Source organism: Sinocyclocheilus grahami, unplaced genomic scaffold (genome assembly GCF_001515645.1).
Source record: "Sinocyclocheilus grahami isolate Dianchi unplaced genomic scaffold, SAMN03320097.WGS_v1.1 scaffold292.1, whole genome shotgun sequence".
Lineage (NCBI taxonomy): Eukaryota > Metazoa > Chordata > Actinopteri > Cypriniformes > Cyprinidae > Sinocyclocheilus > Sinocyclocheilus grahami.
In genome coordinates this window covers 1,038,950-1,055,336 of record NW_015505471.1, presented here as the reverse complement: position 1 = coordinate 1,055,336, position 16,387 = coordinate 1,038,950, and the positions used below count along the sequence as shown (strand labels likewise).

Here is a 16,387-nt window from a genome sequence, read left to right as displayed (position 1 = left end):
TATTGAGAAAATCATCTTTAAAGTTGTTCAAATGAAGTTCTTAGCAATGCATATTACTAATCAAAAATTAAGTTTTGATATATTTACGGTAGAACATTTACAAAATATCTTCATGGAACATGATCTTAATATCCTAATGATTTTTGGCATAAAAGAAAAATTGATAATTTTGACCCATACAATGTATTGTTGGCTACTGCTACAAATATCCCCCAGCGACTTAACACTGCTTTTGTGCTGCAGGGTCACGAATGTGGATTTACTGCTTCCTGTCTCCATACGTACCGTAATCAGCTGGACTTGTGCCGGGATAGAAACCAGGAGAACTGGCCACCTGATACTGCTGAGGAGTCACGTATGAGGGACGGTACTGAGAGAGAGAGAGAGAGAGAGAGAGAGAGACAGACACTGACTCATCAAAAACCATGACTGTCCCGTTTCAGGCCATTTTTCCATCCACCCAACAATCCTCCCCCTTTTTAGAGTTGCACAATTAGGAACGGTACAGAGTTTAGAAAGGGGAGGAGTCAGCAGAATCAATACACTGAGAGAATGTGTGTGTGTGTGTGTGTGTGTGTGTGTGTGTGTGTGTGTGAGTGTGTGCGCGCGCAGAACATCCTGTGCTGGGGTATAACAAACTAAAAATCGCCCCCCCCCCCCCCCCAAAAAAAAAAATTTTAATCCGTTACGTGAAATAAAAAATATATAAAATAGTAAAGTAAAATGGATTTAGGAAATTTTTTTTTAATCATTTGTAGGGCCGTATGAACATTTTTTTCCCCCTTCCAAATTCCATTTGTTCAATTTTTATTCTTCTGGACTCCTTTTTAATGGTTCAATTAAATTGAAAGCTTGTTGTTCGCATGTCTAATTAAAATCATTACAATTATTAAATTTCACATCAATTTATTAAAAGTTTAACAAAAACGACATGCTTAGGGCCCTATGGAATGTTTTATTTTTTCTCACCATATGTTTTATTGTTACCAAATTCTGTGTTTTAGCATGTCTAATCATTTGAATGTATAAAAACAACTTAATTTATTCAAATTTATACTTAAAATAGCCTTATGAAATGTTTTTTCCCCCCCTCAGAAATTCTGTGTTTAAATTTTTCTGGTTATCAAATGAAGGCACAACACATAAATTTTGTCTATCTTTTAATTATTGAAAATTAAACAAACTTTTTTTTGGCAATCAAAGGGGATTTACACGTTTAAAGTTAAAACATGGAATAAACGTTGTGTGATTATTCCTTAAAAAAAATACAGTTTTAATAATTTTAGTAGTAGTAGTAATAGTAATAGAAGTAGCTTAATATGTACATTCCACTGAACAATAGTAATATATCTCTGGCACGATGTCTTCAAGTAAAACCGAACTTTTATTTTGAGGAGTCGCCTTGAAAACCTTTACATTTCTGTGTGCATATGATATGAGGCTAGTTTTACTCAAATCATATGGTAAAATGCTCGTGAAGTGACTCTCAGAACAGTTCTGGAGATTGTTCATGTATTTATGTGCGTGCTTCAGTATGTGCGTAGTAAACGAAACCGTTCGTTAAATGGTCTTTTGTGGCTTAATATTTACAGACACTGGTTCCAATATCGTGATCTGATTTAAGTGTAATGACCTACTTTTGATGAATTCATCCAAACTTTGGCAAATTCTGTGACATACAGTAAACTCAGTTTTTATGACTGGATTTCGTGATTCCATCCGCGTTTTGGAAATCATAGGGCCCTATCATTTGTATAGAACATCTAGATTATTCTAATTCATTCCCATTTAAAGAGTTAGTTCACCCAAAAATGAAAATTAGCCCATGTTTTACTCGCCCTCAAAGCATCCCAGGTGTATATGACTTTCTTCTTTCAGACTAATATACACCTGGGATGCTTTGAGGGCGAGTAAAACATGGGCTAATTTTCATTTTTGGGTGAACTAACCCTTTAAGATGATTATATAAATCATATTTATAAATGAGATCTCTGGACTTGCTTTAAGTCTTCAGTACACCAGTGTTATTTTAGTATCACTGATGTACTATGAGTTTTGTTGTATGATAATTTTTTATTAGTTTGCATCTACTATTGTTTTTATTTATTTTCGGTTTTCATTTTAATTTTAGTTAAAGTTGTATTCACGGTGTTGTGTTTTTGCCATTTGTATTAGTTTTCTTTAATGTCTAAATAGTTTTATTTTTTGGTTACAAAACAAAAAATGAAATATGTTCCCTTGGCAACTGATGTACTATGAGTTTTGTTGTATGATAATTTTTTATTAGTTTGCATCTACTATTGTTTTTATTTATTTTCGGTTTTCATTTTAATTTTAGTTAAAGTTGTATTCACGGTGTTGTGTTTTTGCCATTTGTATTAGTTTTCTTTAATGTCTAAATAGTTTTATTTTTTGGTTACAAAACAAAAAATGAAATATGTTCCCTTGGCAACTAGCTGAAATAGAGTTTTTTAATGTTTTATTTCAAGTAATGTTTTTTACTTTGCAGTTGATAATATCTGTGGAAAATTTTATTTCCCAGGAAAAAAAAAAAATCATAATCTTTCTCACAATTTCACATAGAATATATAATAAATATTATAATCAATTACATAATTCGACAATTACATAAAAATATACATTATTATTATATTAACTCTTTCCCCGCCATTATTTTTGAAAAAAGTTGCCAGTCACCGCCAGGGTTTTTGATGATTTTCACAAATTTCATAGCCCCCAGAATATATTGTTGTATGAATATCTGAACATGCAATACATCAAAATAAAGAACTGACCCTTCAATTTTAAAGGGGTCATTGGATGCCCATTTTCCACAAGTTAATATGATTCTTTAGGGTCTTAATGAAAAGTTAGTAACATAGTTTGGTTAAAATGTCTCAATGGTCGTGTATAAAACAACTTTTTTTACCGTCAAAAACAGCTCTTTTCAGAGCAAGCTGTTTTGTAGCATTTTCCTTTAAATGTTAATGAGCCCTGTTGACTCCGCCCCTCTCTTCCAAGCTGCTCTCCTAGAGACTGTTTACTTTAGCCGCATTCATCGTGAAACTGGCTAATTAGCACATTATTAGGAAAGGTGATTTGCAAAGATTCACTAAAAAACCTTATACTCACTTCTTCTGTAGGTGAAGCTGGATCACGAATGATTCGCGCGAACAGACGCATTTATGCCGATCGGAGGCACATTCCCTTCAAAAACAAACGTAATGCACTACGTCTTCAGCGGCTCAGATGTCGGGAGTAAATGACGACCGCTATGTTCATTATTACATCCAACAACAATACACCTCAGTCGCTTAGAAGTCATTCTTGTCTACATCTGCTCCGGCGGTGAAACAATGGTGGACTGATGACAGTCACTCAGGGGCGGAGCTAAGGTAAGACACCAGTCCAGTCTGTGCTGAAACACTACTGTCAATCAAACTATCGTGGGAGGGGCCTGTGAGGCCATCTGAGATCGGCTCGATTTGAGAAAGGGGTAAAGATTTTAATAGATTAAAAAAACACACTGGGTGGATCTTTATCATTATAGGGTGGTTGTGTACACACACTGCCAACACACATTTCAGTTCAAACAACTTGTAAAAGCGCATGCAGCATCCTATGACCCCTTTAAAAAAAAAAATCAGTTTTATTCTAGCTTCAAGCATTCTTTTTTTATCAACACTTGATTGTAGGTAGGTTTCATAAAAATTTAACATTTTGAGCAAAAAGCTGAGAAAATCGCATTTTATCAAATGCTACATCTGGATCATATTCAGTAATATTATCAAAGCAAAGATGCAGTAGATGGCTTCTATCAGCACTCCCAAAGCTCGCACAGTCTTTCACCACTTCCTAGATCCACATTTCGCTCGGTAGCATTAGGCAGTTTTCATTCATATGCGGTTAGTGTTGATGATCGCATTATTTTTCATATGCATATGCTTACATATGAGATCTTCCTCGTCTGTGCTTTTGATCGAGTGATTCTAGACTCATTAACGAGATGCGTAATAGCACCCCCTAGCGTATAATAGCGAGAATGTGAAAACCCAGAAAATTCTGTGTTTGGCGGGGAAAGAGTTAATATATATTACCCTTACATAACTACATTGTGTTAGCTTGAAGGACAATTAACTATTTTTGACTACTTTAAATTAAAAGCAGTTTGGCACCAACTGCACCAAGAAAAAAATTTAATGTTCATATTTTCTTGTGAAATAAATGAACTCTTTAATTCATGCGTATGCAGCGATGCTGTATTATGGATATGTTTGCTCTTACCTGGCCAGGTATATAGTAAGCCGTGCCTTGTGAATTGGGGAAGCTGATTGGTTGCTGGGGAATCATCATCATCTGGGAGGGGCCAGGCTGGAACACGTGAGGGGGGCGGGGCCCATGTGGAGGGGGGATGGGCCGAGAGGCGGGGCTTGGCTGGACACGCCCAGAATTGGCGGGTAAATTGGGCCGACTGGTATAGTACGGCTGAAAGGAGAGAAAAACACAGACACTCGACTTTTTAAGCTATATTATTATCAAATATTGGATTCAGTCTTTTCATTTCAGCAGAAATTAACCTGAATGAATAGGGCTGGGTAAAAAAATAAAATAATATATCGATATCTCGATTGTAATCGATTCTCATTTTTATGAAACGATATCGATTCTTAAATCCCAAGAATCGATCAGTCTAGCCTGTTTTCAGTTACCGGACGGAAGATTGAAGGCACCTCCCATTCAATTAATCGCAATAAGCATTGTGCGTTGGTACTTTTAAAATGAAACAAAGTCTCAGATTTAAATTCTGTGCATTGTATTGCAGTATTCAAACAATAAACGCAATTTTGGCGCTGTTTAATGTGGAGTGACAGATCTCTGTAGTGCCTCATGTGAACTGATCATCTCCCCCACTTTAATACTAGTTATAGCACAAAATAAACATGACTAAACATCCGAGGGTAAGTTAAAAGAGCACAACTTTACAATCCGTACCCAGTCTCATGTAATCGCTCAATCAGTGTTTCGTCTGTGCAAAGACGCCAATATAACGGCTTGTAAACAATATGTCACGTAACGTCACATTTACCTCAGAAAAAACATATTCGGTGACCGTTAAGTTATTAGTCAGATAGAAAAATAAACTTGAGAGAGGGGCATTTTGCTAAATATATGCACCATATAACATATTCATTCAAATTTTTACTGTTCTTCAATGTTTAATTTAAATTTGTTTATGACAGCCACCATTTGAATGTGTGTATATATATATATATATATATATATATATATATATTCTGGATTTTTTTTCTCATTTTGTCTCTCATAGTTGAGGTATACCTATGATGAAAATTACAGGCCTCTCTCATCTTTTTAAGTGGGAGAACTTGCACAATTGGTGGCTGACTAAATACTTTTTTCCCCCACTGTATATATATATATATATATTATGTAATTGTAACTTTTATTATAAAAACTTCATTAAGTGTAATTTAAGCAGTTGTATAGCCTAAAATCAGTCAGTTTTAACCTTCAATATTGTAGTAATGTAGTACCAACTGACTCTCATGTATATTTTACAGCATTAGTTAAGAGCATTTTTTTCCTTGAGAAAATTTGGCATGTGTACCTGATATATATCCAAAATAATCGACATTGAATAGAATCGCAAGCTTGTGAATGAGAATCGATTCGTGAAATCTGTGTCAAAACCCAGCCCTATGAATGAAGCTCACATTTTTAATTCCTCGTGGATAAAACTCGAGTGTGCTGTTTAACTTATATTTATCATATGAAAGTAAAATGGGTTTAAAAGCATTTCACACTGATTTTAAAGAAAGATTTTTGCGAAGTGTAAGAAAAGCGTTACCTGCAGTGACCTGAATCCTCCCTTGTAGTAATGTAAACACACACACACACACACACACACACACACACAGCAGAGGAGCAAGAGAGAGATGAAGAGTGTGTGTTACCCACTGGCACAGACAGTTAGAGGAACAGAGCAGCATGCAAACACAGCATTCAGCACTGTTCAGATTGAGACGACACAGTAACGGCCGGAAACATACTCTACACGAGCGGCACGCAAACACGGCCAATGCACTGCAAAAGGCAGATAGTGTTTCTGCCAATGTCTGTCTTTAAACTACAAAACTATTATTTTATCATCTTACTTTTTCCCTTTCTCTTTTATAAATAATTTTTCTTTCTATCTTTTTAATTTAATTATATTTATTATCATTCATTATTATTATCATTTATCATCAAACTATTTTTATTTTTTAACTATTTAATTGTATTACCTTACTTTATTAGTTGATTTTTCCTCTTTTTTAATTACTTAAATTTAAATTAATTTCTTTTTAATTATTTTTCTTCTTTCTTTTTTAAATGGTTTAATTTAATTGTATTATGTTTTTCTTTCGGTTTCATTTCTTTTTAAATTATTTAAATATTTTTATTTTCTAATTATTTAATTGTATTTATTTTATTATCTTTCGTTTTACTTTCCTTTTTTTAAATTAAGTTTAATTAATTTCTTCATTTAATTTGATCATCTTCTTGACTTTTTATTTATTCTAATTTTCTTTCTTTTATTATCTCGCTTCTTTCTTTTAATTATTTTAATTCATTTTATTTCTTTGAAATATTTTTTTTTATTCTTTCTTTTTCTTTCTTTTAATTATTCAAATGCATTTTTTAGTTTTTTTTAATTCATTTTACTTAATCTAACCTTTTCCTTCTTTTTAAAACAATTTAAAAGTATGTTTTATTATTTAATTTTTAATTTAATTCTCCCTCTCATCAGATAAATCAGGTATCTAGATATAAACTTTACTTTGCTTTTCTTTAAACTTGCTTCACAAGATTATCTCAAACTACTGCTCAGAAAGAGAAGACTTTATACTAGTTTATGATAATTACGCAACACTGCAAATACAATGCAGAACTCCTATCTCAATGACGTAGAGTATGTCTCAGGTCTTGTTCAGTGTATGTGGGTGTGTTTGTGTTAGTACCTGTTGTGGTAAAGCCCTAGGACCTGAGGCAAACTAGAAAGAGAAAGCCACATGTACAGAGGTCAAAGGTCAAGAAACCGAAGCAACACCAGCCACAAAAGCAGAGGAGAGATCCCGTTTTCCCAGAAGCACCTCAGTCGCTCCAATCTCACACACAACGAGAGGTCAGGAGGATGCAGGGCGACCTCTGAACTCAAGTACAGACGCTCTTAGATGTTCACTCGCTGATAATTCGTCTGGTTTGTCCAAACATGTCAGGCTAGATATAGGCTATGTTTTTCTGGACAAAACTTACATGAACCTCAATGTTTGCACAGGGATCATCCGATAAGTTCACAAAGTAAAAATCCCATTCAGAACCTTCAAGACCCAAAATACTGAAGCGAGATCCACTGATCAGAAAAGTGTAAATACTAGCTGTGCATAACAACTTCAAAATGAACGGAAACTAATTTTGCGATCTCTCATTGTCTTAAGATCTGTGCATTTACATTTGATTAATTTCTAAAAGGCAGCAGTAGTTTTGTTATTATTAACTAAAACTACAAAAAAGTTAATGCAAATAAAAAACTAACTTATTTCAGTTAGCTGGCAAGACAACCTTTCTAATTTTAATTTAAAGTTGACGTATTAAAATTAAAAGCAAAGCAAATTAATAAGCTAAACAGACATAAAAAACACTAATAAAATGACAAAAACACTTACTAAATTACTAAAACTAAAATGAAAACAATTTAAAATGTAAAATAAACATTATTAATAAATAACAAGTACAATAATACTTTTATTATTTAATTTTCTTTTTTTAATTTTCAAATGTATTTTTTTTATTATTATTTAAATTAAGAAGGTACTAATTTTGTATTAAAATTCAAGACTGATTTGATTCTATCTTTGGAAAGCATTTTAGGGCAACCATCATAAAATTAAAAGAATTAAAAAATCAAGATACAACAAAAGATTAAATATTGTATTTGTTTACCTGCATGCCATGTAACCATTGATTCTGAGAACTGTGACCATATGAATGTGCTTATTTATTGAAATAAGTTAAAATCTCAGGGAGATTTTGGGAATCTCTGCATTATGGAAGACCTTAGTGTTTTTCTGATGCTTAAGTCTTTAATACCTAAATACCTTTCAAATGTATATTAAATGTAACACGGGCTGGCTGGTTTGGTTTGGCTGGAAAACGAATGGGCCAATGACCCAGCAGGCCCACAGGAAGTGATGCGTTTCTGGGGTGCCGTACCTGTCGGGGTTGGGCGGCGGGGTTCATCTGCGGCGGAGGGGTGCCGAACACAATTGGCGGAACAGGAGAAAAACTGGGCTAAAGAGAGACACACGAGCATCATTCAATCATAGGAGTAATCCAGAGAGATCACAAGTAAAGATGCACCGATACTGAATTTCTCAGCCGATAACCGATTATTCAGAACGATATCTGCCGATATTGATAGTTCAGATTTCCTAAGAAAAAAAAAAAAATCTCCCATCTAATGCTGTAAACTAAACACTAGTGTGTAAGATTAGAGGTTAATATGAACAATAACACTATTACATTCAATGCTTTTTATTTTCAGATATAATAAATCACACTCAAATATAAAAACATCTGTATACAACTAAATTGCACTTTAGGTAGTTTTCATAAAAATTGGTCTTCACGACAGATTTATTCAAATATACTTATATAATTAACAGTAATTAAGCTCCCTCTAGTGTTTTCATAGCTAACTAATGAACTTTCTGTTGAAGCGATTATATTAGACATGATAGATTTCGGTAAGTTGTACTTTATTTTTCAACATAACTTCTGATGTTCATTCACATTTATTTTGTGCTATAACTTGTATTAAAGCGGAAGAGACTCGCGCTCCGCGCTGCCGCTTGAACTGAAGCGCTACAGCGATCCGTCACGCCACATTTAAATGCGACATTTAATGTTTGAATTTTACGATAAAACGTACAGGATTTAAAAGCTGAGATTGTATTTCTTATCCGAAGTAACAAAACGCAAAGCTTGTTGTGATTATTGGATTTGAGGCACATTACAAATAATGTTTAGTGAAGAAAAAAAACCAATATTTGGCAACCCTGGCTTGAACTATGGGTGGCTTATAGTTTATAAGTTCAAACAAAACCTGCATTAATGATATATTACTGCTTTAACTCAAATAGCCATAAATTTGACAAGACATTTTGGTTACACTTTACTTGAAGGGGTGTGCATAAGACTGACATGACACCTACATAATCATGACATGATACATGTCATGAATATGAAGGTTTTTTATGCATGTTTATGACAACTGTCATTAAGTGTCATTCGCTCAGTTATGTAATTTTTAATGCAAAGATGACATTGTTTGAGATGTCTTTGTTATGGGCTATGGTTAGGGGTAAGGGTACGGGTAGGGTTAGGTCAAATAATGTCATATTTGCATTAAAAATGACATAACTGAGCGAATGACACTTAATGACAGTTGTCATAAACATGCATAAAACCTCCTTCATATTCATGATATGTGTCATGTCATGATTATGAAGGTGTCATGTCAGTCTTATGCACACCCCTTCAAGTAAAGTGTTACCGACATTTTCTTCACGCAAGTTGCTGTCTGAAACATTTTGATTGACAGGATATAATCATCGGTTGTTTTTAATAAGGCTGCATGATAAATAGCAATGAAATCTCAATCGCGATTAGGCAAAAGCAGCAATAGTCATGCGCATCTTGTCAGTGAAGCACGGTTCTGTGATCAGCAGTAAATCTCCATCCGAAGGCCAGAGGAACTCCAAATATGCCCCGCAGAAGAAACCCAGGAAATAAACAGAAGATTTAACTGCTTTCATTGATAATAAACACAGGACCATGACAATATGTTTTATCGGAGTTCTTATTATAATTATTATTATTATAAGTTTCATTATAATAAAGTATATAATAATGCACTGCTAATCGACGTAGCCTTTATCATTGCACAGAATATTATGGAATATTATGCGTGTCTTATTCTGTGTAAGAAGCCAGATCATCTCACAGAAGGATTTATTTCAAACACTCGACTGATGTTATGAAGTGAGTCTGGAGTAAAAACATGTTATTAAATGTGGTATTTTCACATGCTTTCAGATGGAGCAGCATTTACTTCACAGAGCCGTAGTTCACTGAGAAGCTACGCAAACAGCTGTCATTATCGCTAACAATTTCTTCGGTTTCATAATTGCGCGATTATATCATCTTGTGATTTTTTTTGTGATGTGATGGAGATTTACTACTGATCACAGAACCGGCTTTACTGACAAGATGCGCATGACAATCTCATTCGATTAATCGTGCAGCCCTAGTTTTTAATACAGATTATCGGCCGATATATCGGTGCATCCCGGATCACAATGACTGAAAGAGTGACGCGAGTTACCTGGGACAGGCCCGGGGAGTGCGCGGGAAGCGGGGCGGAGGGGGGTCCTGACAGAGGCTGAGGTGCCTTATTCATTTCACCTGGAGCATCTGCATCGAGACGCAGTACTGACAAAACCTGAACCAGAGAGAGAGAGAGAAAGACAGAGAGACATATCAAGTTATTATTCAGCTGTTCATTGTGTCTTAAACTTAATTAGCGATTATAATGTCTGAGTGTAAATTATTAATGCTCAAGTCAGAAGTTCATGGTCGTCCGAACAAATAGAAAGCTCCGAGTCATGCTGAATCATCAGACAGCATTTGGTAAAGCTCAAGTGTGTCCTTTTTGATATTAACCCTCTTAAAAAAAACAAAACAAAAAAAAAAAATTTTTTTTGAAATGGTAAAATATTAAATAGGGTTGCAAAAAGTTGGAACATTTCCAGTAAATTTCGGAAACTTTCCAGACATTTTGGAAACTTTCAAGGCTTTCTGGAAAGTTTCCGGAAATTTACTGCAAATTTTCCACCCCTTTGCAACCCTAATATTAAAACAAAAAAAGTTTGCATATGTGTTTTTGGTTACACTTTATTTTAAAGTGTCCTTGTGAGAGTGTAATTATACATTTAAATACTGATTAAACTAAATGGTTAGGGTTAGGATTACTTGCATGTAATTATGCATAATATATTGTTATTATAATAGTAAGTACACGTAATGTGTAACAAGAACACATAATAACACAGTGTTACCGTGTTTTTTGTTGAGTATCATAATTGATCCATCAGGCTTTTATGGCTCATATAGTCTGATATAGAGAGAATATGTAGGAAAAACGTTCAATTGCAACACATTGCAACCATGCATGAGATGCCCACACAAGCGAGAAAAAATGCTTTACATGTCTTGAAATAATAACTTCTGAACATTAAACACTGACTGTCAGTTTATATTCACCTGTTCCTCGTGGTTTCTCATTAAAAGTCCTTACAGTACATAGAGTAAACTACATCGCTAATGTCACAGAATAGCACACAGTAACGCAGTGTTACAACGTACCCCATCTGCGCAACTGGAATTTAAAGACACATTGCAACCATGCATGAGATGCCCACACAAGCGAGAAAAAATGCTTTACATGTCTTGAAATAATAACTTCTGAACATTAAACACTGACTGTCAGTTTATATTCACCTGTTCCTCGTGGTTTCTCATTAAAAGTCCTTACAGTACATAGAGTAAACTACATCGCTAATGTCACAATAGCACACAGTAACGCAGTGTTACAACGTACCCCATCTGCGCAACTGGAATTTAAAACTTCTGCTAGTTATCAAAGCATAAAAAAAACTGATAAATAACAGATTGGAGATAATAAAAATAATAGCAAAAAACTGAGATGAAAAATGTACTTGAGCCACAATTGTAATTTTACTATGGTCAAATAAATGTTCAGCGATATCTTCAAAAATTGGTAACAGGGCTGAACGACTGAGGGGTAAAAAAATAGTAATAATTGCAATTTTGCAGAGAAAAATTGTGATTACAATTTAAAATGTGATATATTTTTTTAAAGAGCTTCAGATTTGCTTTGCTTGTTCGTAGGGCTGCACAATTTGGCAAAACGTAATTATATTAATATAATTATACAATAAAAATAAATATAATTTTAAAATAATTATTAAATAAAATATTAAACAAATCAAGAAACGTTACTATTGTAATAATTTTACTGTGCTATAAAATAAAAACTGGGAGCATTTAATAAAAATTATAATTATAAAATTATTTAAAAGATATATAGTTAATAAACAAAATAATACATTGCTATTGTAATAATGTTATTGTGCTATAAAATAAAATATTTAATTTTACAGTACATCTGTAAAATTACAATTAAAACCTGTCTTAATTTCTTCATTTTCAAACATGAAACCATCAAGCTTTTATTTTGACAGAAGACCAATATGCAGTATAATATAATTAGGATGTATTATTTGTTCTCTTAAAACATGCCTCTTTTTTATTTATTTATTGCTGTGTTTGTTTATATCAAAATATCAATATAGCTATATAGTATTAATACAACTATAATAATAGCACACTTTAAAAATAATTAAATAAAAATGCACATTTATTAAACAAAATAACAAATATATTACTAAATTAAATTACAGAAGATTTAATATCAGTGAATTACAGAAACTATCTAGATTTTTTGGAAACTTTCGGAAAATTTTTGGAAACCTTTAGAAAAGTTTTCCGACATTTACCAGAAATGCTCTACCCTTTGCAACCCTATTAAAGAATATTTTTTACTGTATCTGTAAAATTACAATAATGATACATGTATTAATTTCTTAATTTTCAAATGTTAACCCATCAAGTTTTTATTGAGTTATTTAGTGCTCCCCTAAAAGTATAAAAATAATCATTAATTAGAACTGAAGGCAAATTTGGTCAATTCTTTGTGAACCTCAACTGTAGGTTGTTGAGGTCTGAAGCTAAAGCTGCTTCCAGCTGCACCTCCAATTGCTGCAGCACTCATTCGTTATTTGGCTTTGTGTGTTTGACATGTGGCTGCATTTGTGAATGAATCAGAGGAACAGGACTGCGCCAAGAGACCAGCTGCCTGAGACTCAAACTAGTTTATATGGAGGGGGTTCAGGAGACACGGCTCTCTTTACAAGAGCCAAATATAGAGGCAAAGCTGCACAACTCTCACACTCACTCACACACACTCTCTCTCACACACACACACAGTCTCTCACACACACACACACAGTCTCTCACACACACTCTCACTCTCACACACACACACACACACTCTCACACACACACACACACACACTCTCTCTCTCACAGTCTCACACACACACACAGTCTCACACACTCTCTCTCACAGTCTCACACACACACACAGTCTCACACACTCTCTCTCACAGTCTCACACACACACAGTCTCACACACACACACAGTCACACACACACACACACACACACACACTCTCTCTCTCACAGTCTCACACACACACACACTCTCTCTCTCACAGTCTCACACACACACACACTCTCTCTCTCACAGTCTCACACACACACAGACTCACACACTCTCTCTCACAGTCTCTCACACACACAGTCTCACACACACACACAGTCACACACAGTCACACACACAGTCACATTCACACACACACACACACACACTCACATACTGAGGATACAGTACAGTACAGACGGACGTTTCTCACAGATACGGAGCTCAGCAGTGACATTACATAACGCTTAAACACACCAAAAGCCGAGTTCAAAAGGTTTTCAGGCCACAAATCAAAGAGATGAGGATTAAAAAGACCCTCAATCAGCTCTATTTTCTTTATTAATAATAGTTTCTGCTATTAAATCATTTATAAGGAACATTGATGATTCAGCAAATTTCTTTATAAATGGGATCCATTTCTGCTCGTTACTCATCAGTGAATGTAATTTCAAAGAATCTTCATAATCATGATGAAAAGGAAAGAATAACTTTCTAGCCACAATAACATTTTTAGAATGTCCAAAATACTGCAGAAAAGTACAACTGTATCTGTAGAAATCTGCAAAATGAACGCTCTCCCATATAGGCCTATGGAAATACACTTTTCTCCATGTCAGTGTTTTTATGAAACGAAAATAAAACAATGACCATATCGTATGATTTTAATAAATCAGATCTGAAACACAACAGTTTCAACTAGTGGTCAAACGCATTCATTGGCAATAGGGTTGGGTACCGAACTCTTAAGTACTTTTAAGGGTACCGACTGAATTGCGTCGGTACAGTAAATCAATCGGTGCCAAATTTCAGTAGAAAAGAACAGAATAGAATTAGTATGCCCCAAATCGTAGTATGTTGAAATGAGTATCCCAAAGATTCCCGGATGGTCTAATACTTCTGGCTAGAATTCGAAGTGCAGATCGATGCACACTCTAACGGCTAACATTGTGCGTTGAACGAGGATTCAATTAGAACTACGATCACGCATAAAAAGTGTTTAAAAAAACTACAAACATGGCAGATATGCGAGACCGACGAACAGGTAGAGAAAGGGGTTTAAATGATAAATAATGAATGTTTAACCTGATGAAAAAATATTTGTTTAATGTTATCCGCATTGTATTTAATCTGCAGCAACATAGCAAACTTTTATATACGTTTGGTCATTAACTTTTAAATGCATCATTATGCAAACACATGAGCAGTTCTCGGCATGAAACACACGCGACTGGCAGATCAACGCGCCTCTTTATTTCTCTCCAATACGGTAGGAAAAGAAATGAAATGTGAATGATGTGAATATGTAAACAAAGCAGCGCTGCGCTTATGAACAGCAATGATACGGCGTTTCCTGGGTTACCGCTGTAAACAAAGCAGCGCTGCGCTCATGAACTTTAATATGCGTTATACAGAGGCAAGATGAAAAGAAAAAATACCATCTAAACTTTTCTAAAGACAGTAAGTTCCCCTCAGACATACATTCATATAAACTCCTGCCCCTAATTGAATCACGATTTGTTTAGCATCTCAACTGATTTGAATCGTCACATATTTTAATCGATTTTCAACCGGCTCGCGGTTAATCGTTACATCCCTAAGTCTTAACAGTATTCAGGTCCAGAAATTGAATAATCAAATGTAAATTAACACTGCATAGTCTTCACTGTATAAATTAAATCTAACAAATCTGTTAAAGCTACAAAAGTGATTTTTCTCTGTGTTTTGTTGTTTGATTAACATTCATGACACAGAAAGCCTCATTAAACTGCTGTGAACCAAAATACTGTTACACGTCCGTTTCCTTTCTCAATTGTTTACCTACACCTGAGCAACTTACAAGGATACTTGCAGAGACATGCATTTTGACAATTTCGCACAAATAGACGCAGAAGTGAACAGAATTCAGTGTTCACGTGCATCTGCGTGGCTCTCACCGTGTCTACACCGGACACGAGCGGTGCGACGCGACAAAATACTGAACCCATTATAATCAGCGATGCTGTCTACAGATGCGGCGCGACACGACAAATCACTGACAGTAAACAGCTGCCTCGTTCTATTCACGACGTGCTGACACACGTTTCATCAATGCTTTAACGATATATCGTGCAACCCTAATCCAAACAGCTGATAAAAACATCACAATAATCCACAAGTAATCCACAGCACTCCAGTCCATCAGTTAACATCTGGAGAAGACAAAAGCTGAAACACATCCAGCATTAAGACGTTTAACATCAAACTGTTGCTTACAAAATGCGTCAATGCTGGATATGCTGATAACTGCTGGACTGGAGTGCTGTGGATTACTTGTGGATTATTGTGATGTTTTTATCAGCTGTTTGGACTCTCATTCTGACGGCACCCATTCACTGCAGAGCATCCATTGCTGAGACACTGATGCAATGCTACATTTCTACAAATCTGATGAAGAAACAAACTCATCTACATCTGGGATGGCCTGAGGGTGAGCACATTTTATTTATTGGCTGAACTATTCCACCAATAAAATAAACATTCAGGCCATCTGCATCAGCACAGGTGCTGAAACTCCCACAAACACACTCACTCTCTCTTTGTCCGTCTTTCCTTTGAGAGTTTGAACACGGCACACGAGACCTTTGGAGCGCGTTGCCATTGGATACAGAACTGCAGTGTGAGACAGCTTTCAGTAATGCGACAGTCATACACTGCCTTTACACACAGCTGCTTTCACCGTCAACTTTGACCCAGAAGCCTGACACGGGCCAGAGCGAGAGAAAACCTGGACCACACACCAGTCATAAGGGTCATATGAAAGCTGAATAAATAATCTTTCCATTGATGTATGGTTTGTTAGGATCGGACAATATTTGGCCGAGATACTACTATTTGAAAATCTGGAATCTGAGGGTGCAAAAAAATCTAAATATTGAGAAAATC

At 35.0% G+C, this 16,387-nt stretch overlaps 1 protein-coding gene across 1 annotated transcript; it reads right to left on the bottom strand.

Moving 5' to 3' along the window:
- Positions 1 to 259: 259 nt before the first annotated feature.
- Positions 260 to 10,599, bottom strand: LOC107600833 (eukaryotic translation initiation factor 4 gamma 1-like). The gene is made up of 6 exons (XM_016292807.1): positions 10,445 to 10,599; positions 8,272 to 8,349; positions 7,020 to 7,052; positions 5,867 to 5,887; positions 4,285 to 4,485; positions 260 to 370 (listed from the first exon to the last, which is right to left on the bottom strand). The coding sequence occupies exons 1-6, from the start codon at positions 10,517 to 10,519 to the stop codon at positions 260 to 262; spliced, it is 519 nt and encodes a 172-aa protein (XP_016148293.1). The 5' UTR covers positions 10,520 to 10,599.
- Between the last annotated feature and the right edge of the window lie 5,788 nt (positions 10,600 to 16,387).